Source organism: Microcaecilia unicolor, chromosome 9 (genome assembly GCF_901765095.1).
Source record: "Microcaecilia unicolor chromosome 9, aMicUni1.1, whole genome shotgun sequence".
Classification (NCBI taxonomy): Eukaryota; Metazoa; Chordata; class Amphibia; order Gymnophiona; family Siphonopidae; genus Microcaecilia; species Microcaecilia unicolor.
Genome location: NC_044039.1, coordinates 195438489 through 195461217, shown reverse-complemented (window position 1 = coordinate 195461217; position 22729 = coordinate 195438489). Strand labels below are relative to the sequence as shown.

At 45.4% G+C, this 22729-nt stretch overlaps 1 protein-coding gene across 2 annotated transcripts in view; it reads right to left on the bottom strand.

Moving 5' to 3' along the window:
* Positions 1-22113, bottom strand: part of LOC115477843 (mitochondrial basic amino acids transporter-like) — a 31937-nt gene extending 9824 nt beyond the window's left edge. The window contains exons 1-2 of one of the 2 annotated variants that reach the window (XM_030214947.1): positions 21787-22113; positions 9990-10033 (exon numbers count right to left, since the gene is read on the bottom strand). In XM_030214947.1, coding sequence (XP_030070807.1) covers positions 9990-10033; positions 21787-21820 — 78 coding nt within the window. In that variant the 5' untranslated portion in view covers positions 21821-22113. The remainder of the gene's footprint in view (positions 1-9989; positions 10034-21786) is intronic. The other variant, XM_030214948.1, reaches the window with a different exon arrangement.
* Positions 22114-22729: the final 616 nt, after the last annotated feature.

Genomic DNA, 22729 nt, shown 5'->3' with positions numbered 1-22729 from the left:
TCAGATTAACCTGAAACTGAGTGAGAGTGTAACCTGGAATAGAATAAAACGGGCCCAAGGAGGCAGAGTTGGATTCTAGGTCCCAAACAGATTCTGCAACACTGTCTGCCCGAACCAACTGTTGTGTCGAGTATCCTGTTCAAGGCAGTAATGAGATGTGAATGTGTGGACTGAAGACCACACTGTAGCCTTGCAAATTTCTTCAATAAAGTCTGACTGCAAGTGGGCTACCAAAGCAGCCATGCTCTGACATTGTAAGCTTTGATATGACTGTATTTCCTCAATGGTGACCCCCATCCTGTTGGGATCAAAAGAAAAAGTTTGGCGGACTGTCTGTGAGGCCTAGTCTGCTCCATGTAATAGGCCAATGCTTGCTTGCAGTCCAAGGTGCTCTCAACAGGATAGGCATGACGTCGGGGAAAGAATGTTGGCAAAACAATTGACAGGTTCAAATGGAACTCCGACACAACCTTCGGCAGGAACATAGGATGCGTGCGGAGGACTACACTGTTGTGATTAAACTTAGTATAAGGTGCATCCGATACTAAGGCCTGAAGCTCAAGTTATGAGCTGAAGTAACAGCCACCAAAAAATTGACCTTCCAGGTCAAGTACTTCAGATGGCACGAATTCAGTAGCTCGAAAGGAGCTTTCATCATCTGGCTGAGAACGATGTTCAGGCCCCATGACACAGGTGGAGAGATTTGATAGGGGGCTTTGACAAAAGCAATCCTCAAATGAAGTGAACAATTAGAGGTTGTCCAGAGATGGGCTTACCCTCTACACATTGATGGTAAGCACTAATTGCACTGAGATTAACCCTTACGGAGTTGGTCTTAGGACCACACTCAGAAAGGTGTAGAAGGTATTCAAGCAGGGTCTATGTAGGGCAAGAAAAGGGATCTAGGGCCCTGCCCTCACACCAGATGGCAAACCATCTCCATTTGAAAGATTAACACCTCTTGGAGGCATCTTTCCTGGAAGCCAGCAAGACCCAGGAGCTACTCTCTGACAGACCCAAGAAGGCAAATTCTAGGCTCTAAACATCCAGGCTGTGAGGACCAGAGACTAAAGGTTGGTATGCAGATGAGATCCCTCGTTCTGCGTGATAAGGTTTGGAAAACACTCCAGTCTCCACAGTTCTTCGGAGGATAACTCCGGAAGAAGAGGGAACCAGATCTGCTGAAGCCAGTAAGGCACAATCAAGATCATAGTCCCCTGGTCTTGCTCGAGTTTCAGCAAAGTATTCCCCACAAGAGAAATGGGAGGATACACATACAGAAGACCTGTCCCCCAATGGAGGAAGGCATCTGACCCTAGTCTGTCGTGGGCCTGAAGCCTGGAACAGAACTGAGGGACTTTGTGATTAATGTGAGTGGCAAACAGATCCACTGAGGGAGTGCCCCATGCTCGGAAGATCTAGTGGGCAATGCCCAACCCTGCTCAGCCTGTCAGTCACACTGTTTTTCACCGCTAGATAAGTGGCCCAAAGGAACATGCCGTGTTGATGAGGCCAGCACCACATTCGGACAGCCTCCTGACACAGAGGGTGTGGTCCAGTGCCCCCCTGCTTGTTGGTGTAATACATGGCAACCTAATTGTCTGTTTGAATGAGCACAATTTGGTGAGACAGCCGATTTTTTAAAGCCTTTAGAGCATTTCAGATCACCCAGAGCTCCAGAAGATTGATCTGAAGATCTGTTTCCTGGGCAGACCAAGCTCCTTAAGTGTGAAGCCCATCCACATGAGATCCCCAGCCTATGAGAGACACATCGTCATCAGCATGTTTTGTGGCTGAGGAATTTGGAAAGAAAGTCCCAGAGTCAAATTGGTTTGAATGATCCACCATAGAAGAGAGTGAACAAGCTCTGGGGACACTGGATGACATCTTCCAGACTCCCCGAGGCTTGACACCACTGGGAAGCTAGGGTCCACTGGGCTGACCTCATGTGAAGGTGTGTCATGGGTGTATGTACACTGTCGATGTCATGTGGCACAACAACCTCAACATCTCCGCGCTGCCTATTATGGTATAATTTGTATTCTGCTTACATTTATTATATTTCTGTAATACAATTGTTTTACAGTGTTATTAAATGTTTATATTTGTGATACTGTTTCATGTTAATCCAATTACTAGTATTCAATTTGCCATCTCCAAGTTTACCTCATTAATTAATGGCATACTATTTATTGTTATTTGAATATTTTTACTACTGTAATTGTCTGTTGCCTATATTCAGCTTATTCTTGCTGTAACCTGCCTTGGGTGAATTCTTTCACAAAGACAGTACATAAATCCTAATAAAATAAATAAATAAACATCTGCCAAGCTATGACCTGCTGTGAGGCTTGAACCCAAGAAGCCAGTGCAACTAGAGTGTCTGCCCTCGGCTCCAGGAGAAAGGCTCGAACCAATGAATTCCAATTGCTGAGTGGGGCAAAGATGTGACTTGGGGTAGTTTAAAATGAACCCCAGTATTTCGAGCACCCAAATAGTCTTCTGCATAGACTCCTGAGCACTGTCCTCCAATGTGCTCTTCACCAGCCAATTGTCGCGATAAGGGAACACATGGGCTCCCAGTCTGTGTAGCAACGCTGCGACTACTGCTAGACATCTGGTAAATATCCTGGGAGCTGGTGTGAGGCCAAAAGGCAACATGCGGTATTGATAGTGATGTGTTTCCCGCCAAAATCATAGATACTTCCAGTGGGCTGTAAGTATTGGGATGCGAGTATATGCATTCTTTAAATCCAGACAGCATAGCCAATTGTTTCCTGAATCATGGGTAAAAGGGTGCCCAGGGAAACCATCTTGAACTTTGACCAGGAATTTGTTCAGGACCCTTAGGTCTAGGATGGGACGCGTCCCCCTGTCTTCTTTGCATGAGGAAGTACCTGGAATAAAATTCCCTTCCCTTCATCTCCTGGTGAAACATGGGCCTTCAGAAGGGCTGAGAGTTCCTCTACAAGTACCTGCTCGTGCTGAGAGCTGAAATAATGAGCTCTCAGTGGGCAATTTGGAGGTTTCTGAAGCCAATTTAGGGTGTATCCGAGGTGGATTATTTGGAGAATCCACCGGTCGGAGGTGATAAGGGGCCACCTGTCAGAGAAAAACTTCAGCCTCCCTCCTACCAGTAAGTTGTCTGGTATGGATACTAACAGTGGCTATGCTCTGCTGGAGCCAATCAAAAGCTTGTCCCTTGCTTTGACTGAGGAACAGCAGAGGCTTTAGATGTATACTGTTGATGAGAACGAGCATACTGTGGTTGAGTCTAAGCAGGCTGGCAAGAGGAGGTGGCGTACCTACACCACCTGTGAGTAGTAGGCACCCCTCCTCTACGTGCCAAAAGACTCCTAGATGTTGGAGGCTGAAGCAGAAGGCGCCTGATGGGAGAGAGAAAAGATGGTATCAGTGTGCTTTTTTATTTGGACATCGACCTCCTCAACCTTTTCTCTAAATAGGTTATCCCCCCAGCAAAGGGCATATGCCAATCTCTGCTGAACCGACTGTTCCAAGACAGAAACATGCAGCCATGCGCATTGCTATACTCTGAGCAAAGATCCAGAATGTCATGTCAAAGGCATCGTAGGTGCCCCTGGCCAAGAACTTACAACACACCTTCTGCTGCTTGGCCAACTGGTGTACTGACTCGTCCTGCTCCGTGGAAGAGAATTTGCCAAGTCCAGCATCTTGTGCACAAAGTCCCGTAAGTACATGCTCGTAAAGAGCTGGTAAGATTGTATACAGAACACAAGCATTGAGGCCTGGAACATCTTTTTTTTTGTTTTTTTTTTTTGTTATATTTGTACCCCGCGCTTTCCCACTCATGGCAGGCTCAATGCGGCTTACATGGGGCAATGGAGGGTTAAGTGACTTGCCCAGAGTCACAAGGAGCTGCCTGTGCCTGAAGTGGGAATCGAAAAAGAGTCCAAGGTCCTAGTTTCTCTGCCTGGGGGCACCAAGGCATAGTCTCTAGAACTCCTGGCCCTTTTGAAAGTGGATTCCACCACCATGGAATTGTGAGGCAAATGAGGCTCATCAAAACCAATTGTGTGCTGTGGATCAGATAAATTGTGTCGATCTTCTTGGGCAGGACAGGGACCAACAGAGGGGAATCCCAATTCTGATCAAGGACTTCCTTGAATATCTCATGGAGAGGGACAGTCACAGCCTCCCTAGGAGGAGACTCATAGTCCAGGACCTCAAGCATCTTAGTCCTGGGCTCATCCTCCACCTCCAAACGAAATGGAATAGCCTCAGCCTGGCACAGTCACCCCCGATGCTGATGCACACATTGCAAAAGGCCATCCAGCAGTTCAGGAAGCAAGGTCCAGATACGCTCATTGAGGGCTGACACCGAAAAAAACTGGAGTGGCGGCTCCGAGACAGGCTGCAGAACTGATAGGGCCGAGATCAGAATCTGGCCCTCACTGCTAGAGGACCGACACATCGACACCTCCTGAATAGAGGGGGAATGATCCTTCCGGCGCCAACACTTCTTAGGTGCTGAATGCTTCGATGCCCTGGAGCTTCCGGTACCATGCGTCAAGGGCATCCAATGCCGATGCTTCTTGGCCTTCGCCCGGAGCTCAGCATCAAGACTCCTCAGTGCCGACGAGGACATTGAAACCTATCGTCGCCTCAGGGTTGGGTCAGACAGTGGCTGGTCCCGGAGGCCCTGACCAGCAGTCGGCGTCCAGACAGGTGGAGACCCACTTGACATACTACTGCTCCTGGTGTCCATGGGTCTTGAAGCAGCCATGTGAACTGATACTCCCAATGCCCGTGCAGTCTTCAACACTGATGCCGAGGACCTCAATGCCAATGCCAACGTTGAGACCTGGCTCCAAAATCTTCTCGCATTGAGCCTCTCTGGACAACCGAGTCCTCTTTCTCATTCGAAGACAGACCCAGCAGGGCTATGGTCGGGCACTAAACACTGAAAACACCAAGAATTGGTGTCTTTACCAGAGATGGTCCAACTGCACTGTGTACAGTGCTTAAAGCCACTGGGAACTTTAGTGGACATGGTTGGAAAAATTTACACAGCCAAATCAAAAGACGCGAAGGTGCCTGAAAAAAGGGGCAATGCACCAGAAAAAAAGGCAAGCAAAGAACACGGCTGAAGTCAAGGCCTAAACGTGGCCTAAGACACGAAAAAATAAAGGAAACTTAAACTGGGAAAAAATAAACTAAGAAAGTATGGGAACGAAAGGCACCGGAACCCGAGAACAGGCACAGCGAAAAATAGGCAAAAAACCCCGAAAGGCACCAAAAGGAAGCTCTTCCAGATTGGGAATGAAGAGAGAAACCACACATGTAGCTTCTCCTCACCGCGGTAGAAAACCAACTGCAGTATCGCGCTCTCGCAGTGGGCGGGAAGGCACCTGCTCATGTGCAGTACAGCGTGTCTCATGCTCCACAAAACTCTGTTAAGCTCCAGACCAGGCAATGCAACTGTGAGAATTAATGGCCTGCTTGTCTTCGGAGAATGCTCTTTTCATTTAGGCTGTCTCAAGGTTATGCACATCTGCCACGTGGCCAATGCATCTCTCTGCTGCTCAGCAGGGTGTAGCATTACATTACCTGGAAACAGTTTCCCTCTTGAAAATTCTTTTTCTCGCCAACAACATTAAACAGAAATGCCAAAATAAGCCTCTACCTCTTCCTTCTCCACCCCCAACCACCCTCACGCGTGATCTTTTTTTGGGATCTTGCATGACATAACTATATTGGAAATGTTTGCCTACGGAATAAAACAGCTGCCTGTCTCTGCCTCTTCACAGTTAAGCAGCATATCACCCTTTGAAACTAGTAAAGCCAAAGTCCAGGACATACCACACTGTGAACTAGCAGGCTCTTGCTGCTGGCAACTCACTATATTTTTTTTAATTACATTTTTTTTAAGATTTAGATATTCACTGGCAAATATTTTGCATAAACAGAAAACCAGAAGTTTTCACTACCAGGAGGGCAGTAATTTTGTAAATCCTACTTTTCAACACTATTAAAAGTTTTGGACATATAATGCAGTGACATAGGCGGGAGGCTGGAGCGCCTGGGCCTCCCTCCAAAATTGTGGTACCTGTCGCAATGGCTGATGGGGATGTCCAAGCCCCATCAGTGGAAGTGGTCCTCTACCCGAGCCCCCCGTGTCATCTGAGCAGTAGGGAAGTTGGCAGCACGCTTTCAGCTGCCAACGCTGGCACTCCTCACACATGTTCATGTACATGAACTAAGCATGTGCGGGAAGTACGGTGTCGGTGGCTGGAAATGTGCTGCAGGACCACTTCAGCTGGCAGAGCATGGGCATCCCCACCAGCCAAGGTATTAATGTTAATGTGTGTGTGAGGAGGGGGGAGAGCAGAGAGGAAATGCGTGTGAGGTCACCTATTGATTCTTTGCTGGTTGTGAAGACCTGAGGTCTGTCAGCTCCAACATGTGACTCATCCAGCACAAGAATCCTCCATCAATAATGTTGCACATAAGCTTTCGAGACTGATTTGTGTGACGGACCCAGGTGGTTGCCACAGCACAAGTACATCTCATCCCCCTGGATGGTTCTCATGTTTATTAAGATTTATTTACTGCCTTTTGGAAGAAATCCACCCAAGGCAGCACACAGCAGTTAAAATATAAACTGGACATAGCTAATTTACAATTACAACACAATAAAATATTTTGACCATCATCTATGAATCTCCAGTTTCAGAAAATCCAATGAACATGAAAATGCATTTAAGGTGTACTTAACTTTTGGCACTAACAAATACTTCATTTATATGCCATCATCACTGGCAGTTAATACACTTTAGTTCACTGACCCCCAAATGAAACCAACGTGGTACCGACCCAATTCACACCTCTTATAGGCTGAGGCTTTATTCACTGGAAAAAAACTGAAATCAACTAGTCTGACTAGCTAATTTAGGGTGGGTCTTTTACTAAGTGGCGGTAAGCCCAATGCGGGCTTACCACTCGCTAAACCGGAAGTACCGCTGGGCTACCGCAGCAGCCCAGTGGTAGTTCCCGCCCCCAGCACACGCCACTTCTGGCACTACAAAAAAAATGTTTTGTTTTTTTGTAGCGCCAGTGTTTACCCCAGCGGTAATCAGGCAGTGCTATGTGCTGCCCGGTTACCGTCAGGTTAGCGCAGGAGCTCTTACCACCACATCGATGGGTGGCAGTAAGTGCTCCCTCCCAAAATGGCCACGCATCAACTGCTTCCCTTGCTGCACGGCCATTTCTTTAAAAAAAAACAAAAAAACAGCATTTTACCCACTGCGGTAAAAGGGGGCCTCGGCGTGCGGCAAAAACATGCGCCGATGCCAGCGCAAGCCCCCTTTTCACACAGCTTAGTAAAGACTCCAGAATGTGCTTCCATTTCTTGTTCCCACAGATGAGCAGACAATGTTTCTAGCTGAACAGGACCAACCCTAATAAAGCATTACAAGATCATACATCTCTATATATAAAAGGCAACACCAACGTTCTATGAAGCCTCCAACCGGAAGTGTGAAGGGGGAGAGATATCCGGTTTCCCCATGAGTGTCTGCCCCGCCCTCGCTCTCTCTCTAACACAAACAGTGAAGGAAAACAGCAAAGCAGGAAATCAAATCGCTCTCTCTGTAACAGTGAAGGACTCAGAGGGGGGAGGGGAGAGAGGGCAGGAACACACACACTCCCACATGCACACAGAAGAAAACCTTGCTAGCCCCCGTTTCATTTGCATCAGAAACGGGGCTTTTTTACTAGTGTTTTCATAATGTATTTAATCTGTTATTAACCAGATTAAAAATGCCAAAGAATACCCATATGGTACTGTTCTACTGGCATGAAATTCTCATTCTGCAAATTATCCTAACGTCCTTAAACATTAATTCAGTGTGTACTGAAATTGCCTGGTAAAGAAAAACATTCCGTCAGATGGCTCTGTTTACCCTTCATTGACAGCTGGGGGCCCAACCGATTGCAATTCATGTTCATTACGTAAAAGAGAGCATGGAATGAATATCATGTAGGACTTGCAATAATCTTCTCTGATTTTTATCTTGTACTGCCTTTCGGGCCAGCACATACAGTACTAGGACTTGTATTTGGGTACTTGTTGAAGTCTTCTACTGCTCTAATTTGGTTTATTGTTGGTGTAAACCATTTTGAACGATCTATGTCATGAAAATGGTATAAACACTTTTCCTATATAATAATTCTCACCTCCAGCGTTCAAATGTGCCTGGGACCGTGCCTACCTCGGAGGTGCTCTGCTAGGAAGGCACGCACTGACGTCAGTGACAGCTGATTCCGAGGCAACGGGAGGAGTAGCTGCGTTACGGCCCCCTGGACCCCCCTTCCGCGACCCTGTCGACCCCCCTTCCCACCAAAAACCGCCCCCCCCCCCTGCCGCCGTTGTCGACTAACTGTGTTGACGGAGGACCCAAACCCCCGACAGCCGAAGTCCTGTTCTGCCCGTTGGTTCCTCAATGATCTTCTCTTCAAGTTTCTGTGCGTACGACAGAACGTCCGATGTCAGACGCACGCACAGAAACTTGAAGAGAAGATCACTGAGGAACCAATGCCGCAAAGTGCAGAACAGGACTTTGGCTGTCGGGGGTTTGGGTCCCCCGTCAGCACAGGTAGTCGACAACGGCAGCGGGGGGCAGTTTTCGGCAGGAAGGGGGGGTCCAAGGGGCCGTAACGCGGGGGCGGGGGGGTTGAAAACGGAGGGAGGGCACACTGTGGAACACCGAGGGACGGTGGGGGATTGCCTGCCTAGCGCCAGTTTCATTAGTTACAGAAACGGGCCCTTTTCCTAGTTTTTAAATAAATAAATCTAATACAGTGTTGGTACTCCAGTTAAATTACATTGTTTTTACACAAGCCTTTTTGGTGTCATGTTCAGATACAGTCATTTGGCTACGATTTACAACCTGAGACGGTAGGTGTGGGCAGAGGCGTATCTGAAATGTGGCGGTGGGGGGGGTGGTGGCCAGGGCCAGAGTGAGGTGGCACATTATAGCCCCCCCCCCCCGCCGTCCCCTCCCCCGGCCACCACTGCTAGTGCCGACTCCCCCCCCCCCCCCCCCCCCCGCCGCCATCACCTACCTTTGCTGGCAGGGGACCAGAGTCCGTGCTGCTCCTTTCGGAGTCTGACGTCGCTACACGTTGTACGTGCAGGACGTCTCCTGCACGTACAACGTGCAGCGACATCAGACTCCGAAAGGAGCAGCTTTGAATAACACGGACTCCAGAGGAAGAAAAAGAACTTTAAAAGGACCTCGGCTCGGCTGGCGGGGGTTAGGGTCCCACGCCAGCCGAAGGAATATTTTTAAAAGGCAGCGGCAGGAGGAAGCGGACCTCGGCTGGCGGGGGTTGGGGTTCCCCTCCAGTCGAAGGAATATTTTACAACCGCCAGCAAAGGTAGGTGACAGCGGTAGGGGGGTCCAGGGCGAAATCTGCGGGGGCCCAGGCCCCCGTGGCCCCACGCAGATACGCCCCTGGGTGTGGGGCAGGACTGGGACTGATAAGCTGTAAACAGGATTTTGTTTTCAGTTGCTTCAAAAAAAGAACAAGTATTTTATCCTCAAGAAGGAACATCCTTGTAAAAGCTTTAAGAATGCTCTTAAAAATAAGTTCTAACAATCTTAGACCATGCAACTTACATGAATTTAGTTCATTAAGACTAATCAAGCTCACCATATGGATATTTAGAGAAACATATGCAGTACTAGAATACACAACTTAATACCAATGCAGCAAAGCCAAACTACAGTAACATTTCGTCTTACAATGTGGCACTCAAACTTCTACCACTGTTTAATTCCTGCCTGTTTAAGCAAGAAAACATGCGAGCGCAGAAGAAATCAAAATGTTACAGTAATTTAGTTTTTGAAAAGCAAAATGCAGATTAATTCAATGTATTTGCCTTGAACATCTGTACAGTCAAATTATATTAAAAAGTATTGCAATTTAGTAAAGTCTGTACCCACCTTAACTGTGTCAAATGGATGTCCCACTAGCACACCTGCCGCGCCTAAAAAGAAACGGACATTAAAGTTTCATGATGCAGGGAGTTCAAGATCAGAGACTTTAAGTTGCTTGTTCAAGTTATAATCATTTCACACTCTGCTGAGTGTGGAATGATTATAAGCTGAACGGGACTCCTCCACCTCTAGTCCTGCCAGTAGGTGGTGCTGTTTCACTATCACATTTTCAACAGTGAGGGACAGGCAAGCTCTGCCTGTCCCTAGTGATAGGCTCCCCATTAAAGAACAAATACACTTCAAAGTCCACACACTGATCTACAAGATCCTCCACGGAGAATCTCCAAGTTACATGACCAACCTAATCGACCTTCCAGCCAGGAACAGGTCCAAATCCTCGCAAACATATCTCAATCTTCACCTGCCTAATTGCAAAGGTCTCAAATACAAAACCTACTATGCATCCAACTTCTCAGTTTTAGGCAGTCAACTCTGGAACGCCATACCAAGATTCATCCGAACTACAACCGAACTTCTAAGCTTCCGAAAGCTGCTGAAAACACACCTCTTCAAACAAGCCTACCCAAACAACCCAACTTAAGTTAGGACTCTAACCCACACCACTAACATTAAACGTACCTCAATCCTTCCCCACATCTCTTCCTTTTACCCTTCTCTACACAACTGTATTATCTAAGTGACACTTTTTACCCATACATTGTATTACCTCTTTGATACTTTGTACCCTCAAATTCTGTTATCCCTGTGATACTCTGTACCTATACATTGCAAGCCGCACTGAGCCTGCTATCGAGCGGGAAAGAGCGGGGTAGAAATGCTATAAATAAATAGCACAATATTGAAGCACCACCACCCTCTGGCAGCAGTTTAGTTAGAGGACTCGTGTTCAGCTTAGAGGGAACAGTGGTGGGCAAGTCAAATTTTTATTTTATTTATTTGTTGCATTTGTATCCTACTACTACTACTTAACATTTCTAGAGCGCTACTAGGGTTACGCAGCGCTGTACAATTTAACAAAGAGAGACAGTCCCTGCTCAAAGAGCTTACAATCTAATAGACAAGTGAACGGTCGGTCCGATAGGGGCAGTCAAATTGGGGCATTCTGGATTCACTGAACGGTAAGGGTTAGGTGCCGAACGCAGCATTGAAGAGGTGGGCTTTAAGCAAAGACTTGAAGACGGGCAGGGAGGGGGCTTGGCATTTGTATCCCACATTTCCCCACCTATTTGCAGGCTCAATGTGGCCTACATTATGCCGTAATGGTGATCGCCATTTCCGGAGTGAAGAATACAAAGTGGTATTGCATTAAAGTTCATAAGTGACAAGTGAGTTAATCAGTTAAGTAGAGAGAGTTCAAATCCGGAGTGTGAAATAAAGTGGAATTGCGTTAAGAGTTCATTGGTGACAGTAGGTGAAGCAATCAAGTATAACAAGTTCGGTTATATCCAGATCTAGTATATGTTTCGTTGTCTGGTATTTAGGACGGATCATTGTGGTATGCCTTTTTGAACAGGTTGGTTTTCAGTGATTTACGGAAGTTTGTTAGGTCATGCATTGTTTTTATGACGTTTGGTAGTGCATTCCATTATTTGCGTGCTTATGAAGGAGAAGCTGGATGCCTATGTTGATTTATATTTTAGTCCTTTGCAACTGGGGTAGTGGAGATTCAGGAATGTGCGTGCTGACCTTTTAGTGTTTCTAGCTGGTACGTCTATGAGGTCTGACATGTAGACCGGGGCCTCGCCGTGAATGATTTTATGAACCAGGGTGCAAATTTTGAACGTTTTCAATAATTTTCTAATGAAGCCAGAGAGCCTGTCACCCAGTCACATCTTAGTCAATGTTGCCTTCAGTTTGTCCTGTCCATATATCTCAAGTGCACTTGCCCCCTCATCTACCTATTAAGATGTTCATTGTATTGCATTGTACGGACAGTGTTAGCATCATATGCATCATATCTATGTTATTTGAATGTTCTAATGTGTGCCTATTAAGATGTTTCATTTGTATTGTGATGACATTGTGAGTATCATACCAACAGTATGTTATAACAATGTTCTTCCATGTTATCTATGATGGTATCATTCATATTCTGCTGACATCTATCATATTTCTGTTATGTGATTATTCTACAGTGCTGTTAAAAGTTCATTATTTCTGATACCGTTTCATGTTAGTCCAATTACTAAGGGGGTCTTTTACTAAGCCACGGTAGCGTTTTTAGCTTGCGGTAGAAATCAGCTGACAGTAATCACCAAGACGCCCAAAGGAATACACTGGGCATTACCGGCAGCTGATTTCTACCGCAAGCTAAAAACACTACTGCAGCTTAGTAAAAAAAAACCTCCAGAGTCTCAACTTGCCATCTCTAAGTTATGCTTGTAAGTTTTATGCCAAGCCATGCCTGCTGTTTACCGCCCTGGGTGATCTCTTCATAAACCCAATAAAATAAAATCAGGAACGATTTCTTTGATCCTAACGCAAACACAAACACTTTCCAAGGTATCTGACTATCACCTGTTGTACACTGCCTTGGGTGAGTATCTTCATAAAGGTGGTTAATAAGTCTTAACGTATACACGCTGCCAAATTGCCCGACTCCTTTTAGAGACATCTGAAGCCACCATAAAAGAGGTCAGAGCTGAAATGTGGCACACTTTCAACATTTCGCAGAAAACGTCAGCCACGCTACTGTTAAAACTGATATAAATTTTACAAAATTGACTACAGGGGGAAAAAAAAAACAATTCCTTGCTGCCTCAGGAACACTCTACCCCCCCCCCCCCCCACCCCCCCGAGTTTGATCAAAGAGCTTTATTCTCATGTGACTTGAGGGAGTTTGCTATGGAAATGGGGGAGGGGGGCAGAAAGAGAGAGTCACTGCAGTTTTATTTCAAGTTTTCCTCTCCTTCTCCGGGTATTTCAAGGTATGCTATTAAGGTTTATATTTATTTATTTAACAGGATTTGTGACCCTCTGAGAAACGGTGGCTAAAACAGCAGATCCAAACTGTTTGAGAATGGTGATTTTTCGTCATGGGTCCATAAGCAGTCTGAAAAAATTTACATGTTTGAACTTTTCTGTAGTTTTTTTCTATTTTTTTTCACATACAAGAATGGGATTTGGATTGTTGTATTACAAATTGTTTGCTCTAACAGAAATCCAAGGGTGATGACTTGTCCAAAGCTTGACTTTAACAGGGGGGTGAGCTACTCCCCTAGATGGCTCAAGCGTGGCTATAGCAGGCCCAAGCCTTCGGCCTAGCAGGCAAGGGACTGGCGAGGGTCAGGGACGATGTGATGGCTCCAAAAAGAGCCTGGAAAAAGGGGGCTGGGGGGGGGGGGGTGAGCCCTGATAGGGCGATTTACTTTACAAATTTTTTACAAATTTTAGCCGTGGGAAATTCTCTCCCAAGGGGAGCATTTCTTTTATCCTCAGGAGGGGCTGGGTTTGAAGATTTAAATGAGTGACTCTGAAGTTCAGGATCCTTCCTGCTCCTTGCAGGCAGCTCGCTCACCCATCCCACCCACCCCCTCTATTACTATTGTATTTTCTCAGCGATACCTGCCTCAGCTGGGGGGGAGGGAGGGAGGGTTATGTTCTAAAGGAGGTCCTGTACAGAACAGGCCCTTAATATTCACCAGGTGGTGGGCTCTTGAACTCAGGCATGGAGGTCCAGACCTGTTAGACTCCAGCTGCTACGGCAGCGGAGTATTGTTTAGACAATTCCAGCTTACTGTGACAATTTAGACTCCTAGCAGCTGACAGCAGGCAGTCCAGTTTTGGCTGTTATATAATTTGCTCAGGAACTGTCTACCAATAAACGAAACTGTGGCCAAATTTTACTCCACTCTCTAGTCTGGTCTGGCGATTTCTTATACAGTACCTTTAATCACTGTAATTAACCTTATCCTACCACAACATCACATTGTATTTGTTTACTCCGGAGTCTGCAACAGGTCTCCGGCACTATGTAAGCCACACTGAGCCTACAAAATAGGTGGGAAAATGTGGGATACAAATGTAACAAATAAATATTTGTAATTGGTATAATTCTTTATTAATTCCCTTGTAAAGAAGGCTTTCACTGAGAGATTCACTGAGGCAGTGTCTCCAACGAGTACAGCTCGACACAAACTTACCTAGTACAGCAGGCACTTCTTGCTTTAAATGTATTTTAATTTGCTGGGAATTCTAACGCATTAAAAATAAGCAAATGAAAAGGTCGATAAATTGTTTCACAAATTCAGAGAAGGTTGTTTTAGGGAGGGCGAGAGCATTTTTTTGTAATATTGTAAGGAATAAACTCAAAAGCACACAGAGTTTCACTTCTCACAATACTTTCTTGATCAAACTTGCACAGCTTAGCACTGATAAATTATGGAGAAGACACGGGCCAAGGCCAGAGATGAATGCTCTGCTTCCATTGGATGGGTCGGAGGGTGTGCAAGTTAAGCTGTCTGCATTTAAGAAAATGAAAAGTTCATGCCATGTAGGTTACATAACAAGCCTTGAAACCGGTTTGGTGTTATGTTAGATGAAATGGCAGCTTTTCAAACTGACATCAACACAGTATGAAGGAGTGATTTTACGAGGAATACTCACACTAATCTGAAAAAAAATAAAGTAAAAACCATAAGCCACATTTTGAGGCCGGGGTGGCAGCTACTGTGGCCTCTTCTGTCAGGACGGAAGGGTGGTATAGTTTTTGCACAGTCTGTGCCAAAAAAAAAAAAGATAGGAGACTAATGTTTCAGCCACACTCTCAATACAGGCGGATGATACTAAGATCTGTAACAGAGTGGACACCCCGGAGGGAGTGGAAAACATGAAAAAGGACCTACGGAAGCTAGAAGAATGGTCTAAGGTTTGGCAATTAAAATTCAATGCGAAGAAATGCAAAGTGATGCACTTAGGGAGTAGAAATCCACGGGAGACGTATGTGTTAGGCGAGGAGAGTCTGATAGGTACGGGCGGAGAGAGGGATCTTGGGGTGATAGTATCTGAGGATTTGAAGGCGACGAAACAGTGTGACAAGGCGGTGGCCGTAGCTAGAAGGTTGTTAGGCTGTATAAAGAGAGGTGTGACCAGCAGAAGAAAGGGGGTGTTGATGCCCCTGTATAAGTCGTTGGTGAGGCCCCACCTGGAGTATTGTGTTCAGTTTTGGAGGCCGTATCTTGTTAAGGATGTAAAAAGAATTGAAGCGGTGCAAAGAAAAGCTACGAGAATGGTATGGGATTTGCGTTACAAGACTTATGAGGAGAGACTTGCTGAACTAAACATGTATACTCTGGAGGAAAGGAGAAACAGGGGTGATATGATACAGACGTTCAAATATTTGAAAGGTATTAATCCGCAAACGAACCTTTTCTGGAGATGGGAAGGTGATAGAACGAGAGGACATGAAATGAGATTGAAGGGGGGCAGACTCAAGAAAAATGTCAAGAAGTATTTTTTCACGGAGAGAGTAGTGGATGCTTGGAATGCCCTCCCACGGGAGGTGGCGGAAACGAAAACGGTAACGGAATTCAAACATGCGTGGGATAAGCATAAAGGAATCCTGTGCCGAAGAAATGGATCCTCAGGAGCTTAGTCAAGATTGGGAGGCGGGGCTGGTGATTGGGAGGCGGGGATAGGGCCGGGCAGACTTATACGGTCTGTGCCAGAGCCGGTGGTGGGAAGCGGGACTGGTGGTTGGGAGGCGGGGATAGTGCTGGACAGACTTGTACGGTCTGTGCCAGAGCCGGTGGTTGGGAGGCAGGGCTGGTGGTGGGGAGGTGAGGATAGTGCTGGGCAGACTTATACGGTCTGTGCCTGTGCCAGAGCCGGTGATTGGGAGGTGGGGCTGGTGGTTGGGAAGCGGGGATAGTGCGGGGCAGACTTATATGGTCTGTGCCCTGAAGAGCACAGGTACAAATCAAAGTAGGGTATACACAAAAAGCAGCAAATATGAGTTTTGTTGGGCAGACTGGATGGACCGTGCAGGTCTTTTTCTACCGTCATCTACTATGTTACTGTAATACAGGCACATCTCTTGAGGGCAGTATCCTAACTAAGTGGGCCTCTTACAAAGCTGCGCTAGCGTTCTTAGCACGCGCTAAAAATAAGCATGCGCTAAGATAGAGATGCCCATACGTTCCTATGAATCACCTTGACTTGCACAGTACTTAATGTAGTGCAGGGATCAATGTATACAAAAATTTTTTTGAAAACAGTCCCAAGCACATTTACAATTTAATGATCTGGAACATTAGACAACAAAGTATATATTGTGGAGGATCTTCAGGCCTAATGCATCTCAACTACTAGATCGTATGATTTTTATGTAGTTAGATGCAAATCCTCATTGATCCTGTTAAAGTTCTTCCATCATTTAGATAAATATATTTTCTTCAACATTTTTCAATTTTTTTACTTTTGTTTTGATCTTATTTTACTCTTGTTTTAAACATCTATTTCTTCACATCATTCCAATCTTTTACTTCATTCTATCTTATATTCATTTGTTACAATTTCCAATATGTCTCTTTTATTACTTAACTGGAATCTGGTCATAGAACGTGTAGTTCCCCCATTGTGAAGAAATAGATCAATGAGGATTTGCATCTAATTACATAAAAATCATACGATCTAGTAGTTGAGATGCATTAGGCCTGAAGATCCTCCACAATATATACTTTGTTGTCTAATGTTCCAGATCATTAAATTGTAAATGTGCTTGGGACTGTTTTACAAAAAATTTTGCATATATTCCTATGAGCATCTTATCTTCTCTAGTGTTTAGCATGCACTAATTATTCGTGCGCGCTAAAAACGCTACTACACCTTTGTCAAAGACCCCTTAAGGACCGCTCCTCCATCCCTTACCATTCTGTGCCTGTGGGAAACATCCTAATTGTGCAACAGCTTGCAATGTTAGAGAGGAGAGGCCAGATTTGTCAGATCATAGCATAAAGATACGTTTTCTACTTTTTCCAATAACCAGAGTGATAGCCAACAGCGCTTTAAGGGCCGGACTCTGCAAACGGCGCTCAAAATTAGGGATCGGAAAAAAAATCAGTGCTACGTGCTATTCTGTAAAGCAGGGGCATAGCTGTGTGGGGCCACGGGGGCATGGACCCCCACAGATTATGCCCTGGGCCCCTCTACATTTGACCCTCCCCCACCGCCGCATCAGGTACCTTGTTTGCTGGCGGGGGTCCCTAAACCCCGCCAGTTGAAGAGTCTTCTTCAGCGCCGGTCGACTCCGGCGCCTTCGTTGTGTGATCATCTGTTTCTGACGCCTTACGTCCCGCACGGGGCTACATGCACGGTGCAGGACGTAAGGCGTCAGAAACAGATGATCACACAACGAAAGCGCCATAGTTGACCGGCGCTGAAGAAGACTCTTTGGCTGGCAGGGATAGGGGACCCCCGCCAGCAAACAAGGTAACTGATGCGGCGGCGGGGCAGGCGGGGGGGGGGGGAATTTTGCGGTTGCAGTGGCGGTCCAAAGTGGCGGGGGGGGGGGGGGGGTCGGTGGCTAAACAGTGCCCCCCCTCCCGGGCTCTGGCCCCCCTCCCGCCGATGTCTGGCTAAGCCCCTGCTGTAAAGGGTGTGCATCCTTTTAAAAAATACCGCTTAAGCGCTGATCTTGCGCCTAACTACAGTGGGGGAAATAAGTATTTGATCCCTTGCTGATTTTGTAAGTTTGCCCACTGACAAAGACATGAGCAGCCCATAATTGAAGGGTAGGTTATTGGTAACAGTGAGAGATAGCACATCACAAATTAAATCCGGAAAATCACATTTTCTCAGTGTGTGCCAAAAAAAAAAAAAAAACACGAGCCGACACTTCCGCAGGCCACTTTTCTACTGCGGCTTAGTAAAAGACCTCAGAACGTGCAGCCAGATGTATGCGTAAATATTAATGAGTGCCAACTGACATCAATAATTGGTTGTTAGTACCCAATTATTCATGTCATTGAGCTTATGAAGTAATTTCCGTGCACATCACGGGAGTGTGCGCAAATCTGGGTGCCATATATAGAATCTGAGGATACATCTATTAGTTTTGTGAGGAAATTGCATTAATTTACGATTCTTAGAATATGTTTTCTGCTTATGAACATCCACCAAGATGGAGGAGCTGAAACCACTACGGACGTAACAAGTCAGACGAAGGAGTAGCAGAGTCAACAAGACTAGATTTAACGACCGCCCTGTTTATACGGCAGAATGCTATTCTAGCTAATCTTTTGAATGTATAGTCTTTATAAAGAATGCATCTTCTGTGAGCGTCTTTTAGAAGTTATTTATAACTTCTGGGTTTGACATCTACGACTACTGAGGCAGGCACCTCAACGAAACACGGTGTCGTGTTTGAGTCATTTTTAAGGAATACATTGTATACGACTACTCTCGTCTCCCTGGTACCTTTGGATGTGTCTTGTTGACTCCGTAACTCCTTCGTCTGACCTGCTCATGAACATGCCAATATTAAGGACGTGCATAGGCATGAGTAGGTTTTGCTTTTCTCGTGAACATTTCCTGCTTTTAGGGTGTTTTTAGGTTTATTTCACGTTTGTTTTAATAGGGTATTATTAGTACGTTCATGTCCGTTTCAGTTGTAAAATGGATGTTCATGTTGGACTTAGCTGGCACTTGGACGTCCATTTCTCATGTATTTTAGAACAAGCTTTATGCCAGTAGATCCTGTTCTAAAATACATGAGAAATGAACGTCCTCCGTATGTGATATACTGACTTAGAATATCCAACTCAGAAAACATGGACGTCTCTCTAGAATGCTGCTCTACGTGCCTTTACTCACAAATCCTCACGCATAAATTGACACCTGCTCTGAAGATATAAATGTGTGCATGTGTATAGGTTGCCCAAAGTTGGTTTGCATGCAGATCCAAGATCTGCACACAAAGTAATTGCCTTAATTGGTGCCAATTATTGGCCTTAACAAGCACTTAATTGTCAGTAATTAGGAGTTTCGTACAGATCTGCCTTATGCCCTAGTCAATAACACGTGTGCCTGATTTTCATAGCATAACTCCAAAAGGGGCGTGGCCAGGGGAGGGGCATGGGCAGGTCAGATGTGTTCCCAGAATTTCAGTGTGGTTATTCAATACCTTCATTTATGCACCTAACTTCTACTAGTTGGGAGTATTTACACCAGCCTTTGGCAGGCGTAAGTGTTCGTGCCCAAAGTTAGGCGCAAACCCCCGGATTCTGTATAGTGCCACTTTAAGTTGTCACGCGCAAATCAGGTCCTATTCCATATCTGGGCGTGCAACTTAATTAGTTAACAAGCAATTACTGACACTAATTGGTATTACGGTATTTGTAAGCCACATTGAGCCTGCAAAGAGGTGGGAAAATGTGGGATATAAATGCAGAAAATAAATAAATAAATAAATAAACTTCTGTACTTTTAAACTTATGGTTATACATGAGGACACACTTATGACCTCCTAATACTGTGTTAGAAGCCAACTTGTTAAATCAGTCTATTTGATTTACACATTGAGGCATATTTTCAAAGCACTTAGCCTTCCAAAGTTCCATAGAAACCTATGGAACTTTGGAAGGCTAAGTGCTTTGAAAATGAGCCCCATTATATACTTGAAAATCTTCAATAAAATATTGACAAAAAAAAAAAAAGAATTTAGGCATAGAATTGTCGAAGCGTATTTTGTAACCCGATATGTGTAAATTCTAAGTCGCATAGTTGAAAAGGGCATGAATGAAATGGGTGGGTTGTGGGTGTTTCATAAATCTATGAGTGTTATTATCGAATACAACCGATCCGCGACTAATTTAGGCAGAGGTATTTACATCAAGTTTTACTTGGCGCAACTGCCCGTGACTAAATTTAGTTGTGCAGACGGGCGCGTAGCGTATTCTTTAATCTGCATCTAAATGTGGGCATACTTTATAAAATATACCTAGGTATATTTTTTTCAGCATGGATTTTTCAGGCGCCATATAGAGAGTGTAGTCCAAAATACGCACTAAGCTAGTATTCAAGACTGGCAACAAAACAGCAAATTGACGAGATAAAAGGCTCCAGCGATATGAATAGGTCCAAATTTTTTAAACCATGTGTCAGGAATGAAAGGGAAAGGGGACAAGATTTGATATATCACCTTCTGTGGTTAGAATCAAAGTGATTTACATATTATATACAGATACTTATTTTGTACCTGGGGCAATGGAGGGTTAAGTGACATGCCCAGAGTCACAAGGAGCTGCAGTAGGAATTGACCCTGGTTCTCAGGCCCACTGCACTAACCATTAGGTTACTCCTCCAGAATGACAACGGGCCCCATCAGCTGAAGATTTCCTCTTCTGGTGGACAGAACTCCTACCAAGCTGGGTGACTGGTGTTGGCATCAGCTCAAGGACACTGCCACTGACTGCCAAGCTTGGTAGGAGGTCTGGTCTCCAGAGGAGGAGGAGTTCATCTGGTGTGTCTTGGGGATCCTCAGTAGCTAATATTTTGAGTTGGAGGGCACCAGGTGAAAGGAAGGGGATGGAGAATGGAGGGAGGGCAGGGGCACAGAGAAATTTTGTGCCCATCTACTTTGGGCTCCAGTCCACCCAAAATTGGTGGCATGGCTACACTACTGCAAAAATACTACACAGCTTGCACAAAAAGCAATAAAAAATGTGATCTAAGTTATCTGAATAAGTAGAAACACTACAGGAAAGGGTAAAAAAGAGATATGACAGAGAATTCAGTTTAAAATTTATGTTTTCATGTTTAAGATTTTGAGCCTACCAATAGGTGGGAAAATGTGGGATACAAATGTAATAAATAAATAAATATGGAAACAGCTCCTGATTATTTGATGTCTTTAATTAATTCACCTTCTATTCGAAATTCTCAATGTTTACGCTTTCAGATACGATTAAAGTTTCCATCTGTTGAATATGTTAAATAGAAAAGGAAGAACTAAAATTTGTTGATATCACGCTCCTATTTGGAACTCTTTACTGACTTCCATCAGATGCGAGACTGATTATTTATGTTTTAGAAAGAAATTGATGACATTATTATTTCTGTAGTCTTTTAGGTTATGAGTAATTATGCTATAACTATTGTGAATTGAAATTTGTATCTGGGAGTTTATCCCCTATTCCTCTAGTTGTTTATCTGTGCTGAACCAGACAGGTGTTCATGGAACATAAGCCATATAATGTAATATCTCAAAAGGTATATATAATGCACCAGAAGCAAACTTTTTTTTCCAGCAGTAATGAAGCTCTAGACTTAAAGAACAAATCACCTCCGCTAAATTATCTTAAGCCATTCCTAAGCCTTTAACAACACAGATTTTTCTAAACCTTTTTCACTGCTGCAACCACAGCAAAAATCACAAGCGCCATCATCAACGCAGAGAAAAAAAAAAACAGCAATCAGGAGAATGACAGAAGTGTCATTAGCACATGGGCCAACTTCCTCCGAGAAACCGGAGGACGGAGCTAGAAAGTTCTATGGCGATGCTGACAAAAACGGAACTTTCACTTTGGTAGAGGATTCGGCGCAGAGGAATCAGCACAAACCCAGCCACCCCTCCCCCACCCGGGATATCCAGCCTTCCCCTGCTCCCAACAAAGAGACGCCTTTACCGCTCCGCCCTCCACCGGCGCATGCAGCGAACAGCTCAGGCTAGGCCCCTCGCAGACCCCCGGTAAAAGCATCCCTCCAGCCCATTCCAACGGGGCCACAACAACCACCGATCTCCCCCCTTCCATCATGGGATAGCAAGTTTGCACTAACTTCTTACCCCCAGCGCATCCTGCCAGGAAATCCAGCGCCATGCCTTCTCCACTCGCGTCCAGCCGCAAGCCGATCGCCCCGTCTTCCCGGAGTGAGGAGCTTCCTGCAAAAGCAGCACCGCTGTGGCTCTTTGCCAGGGGTCACGCGGTTCTTCTGGCAGCCGGATATACCGGCTCCCGGTGTAAATCTACCTCTGAGCTCCACCGAGCCCTAAAAAGAAACCAACAAATTAGGCAATGAGATCCTCCAGATGCTGGGAGAACACCGATCGAGCCAGCCCCGGCCAGTAAAATGTCTGATAAGGAAGGACCCAGGGTGAGGGGCGACAACAACTTGCTCCTTTCTATTTCTGAAGCCGCGCTGAGGAGGTACAAATATCCCTTCTAGGGGACGGCGCGGCGTCCAATTAGCGGCCGAGCTGGAGACAACACCCCCGTGACTTGCCCTCGGCCCACCTCCATTTCCTATTGCCTTGCTTCCCCGGCGTCATCATTCGCTCTGGAATGGGAGAGTTATTATAGTAAATAGCCCCGCCCCCTGCTCCGACTGGGTATGAAGAGAGATAAGGGGGAGGGGAACCAAGATCTCGAAATGCTAGAGACCGGTGGCGCATGTGCAGCCCCAAGATCTCCGCGTATACTTTCGTCCAGTGTACGTTTATTATTTCCCCGCAGCAGTGAGCTGATCCCAAATACGGTGGCCTGTTTGCAAAGTAGTTACTTCGGCTTCCTTAATTGTGTTTAAATAATGTCCAGGATGTCCCAAAGGGCAAGATGCTTTCTAGCTGAAATGAAGGAGCTGTGATGCGTGCTGGAATAATGAATGATAGGGCCAAGAGCCAGGAAATAACTATTCTGGAGTTGCAGGTGTTAAAAGCCACTCTTTTTGGATCTGGCGGCCTTCTTGACTTTGTGTTTTTGCCTCCGTTGGAAAGAAAAACACAAAACAAT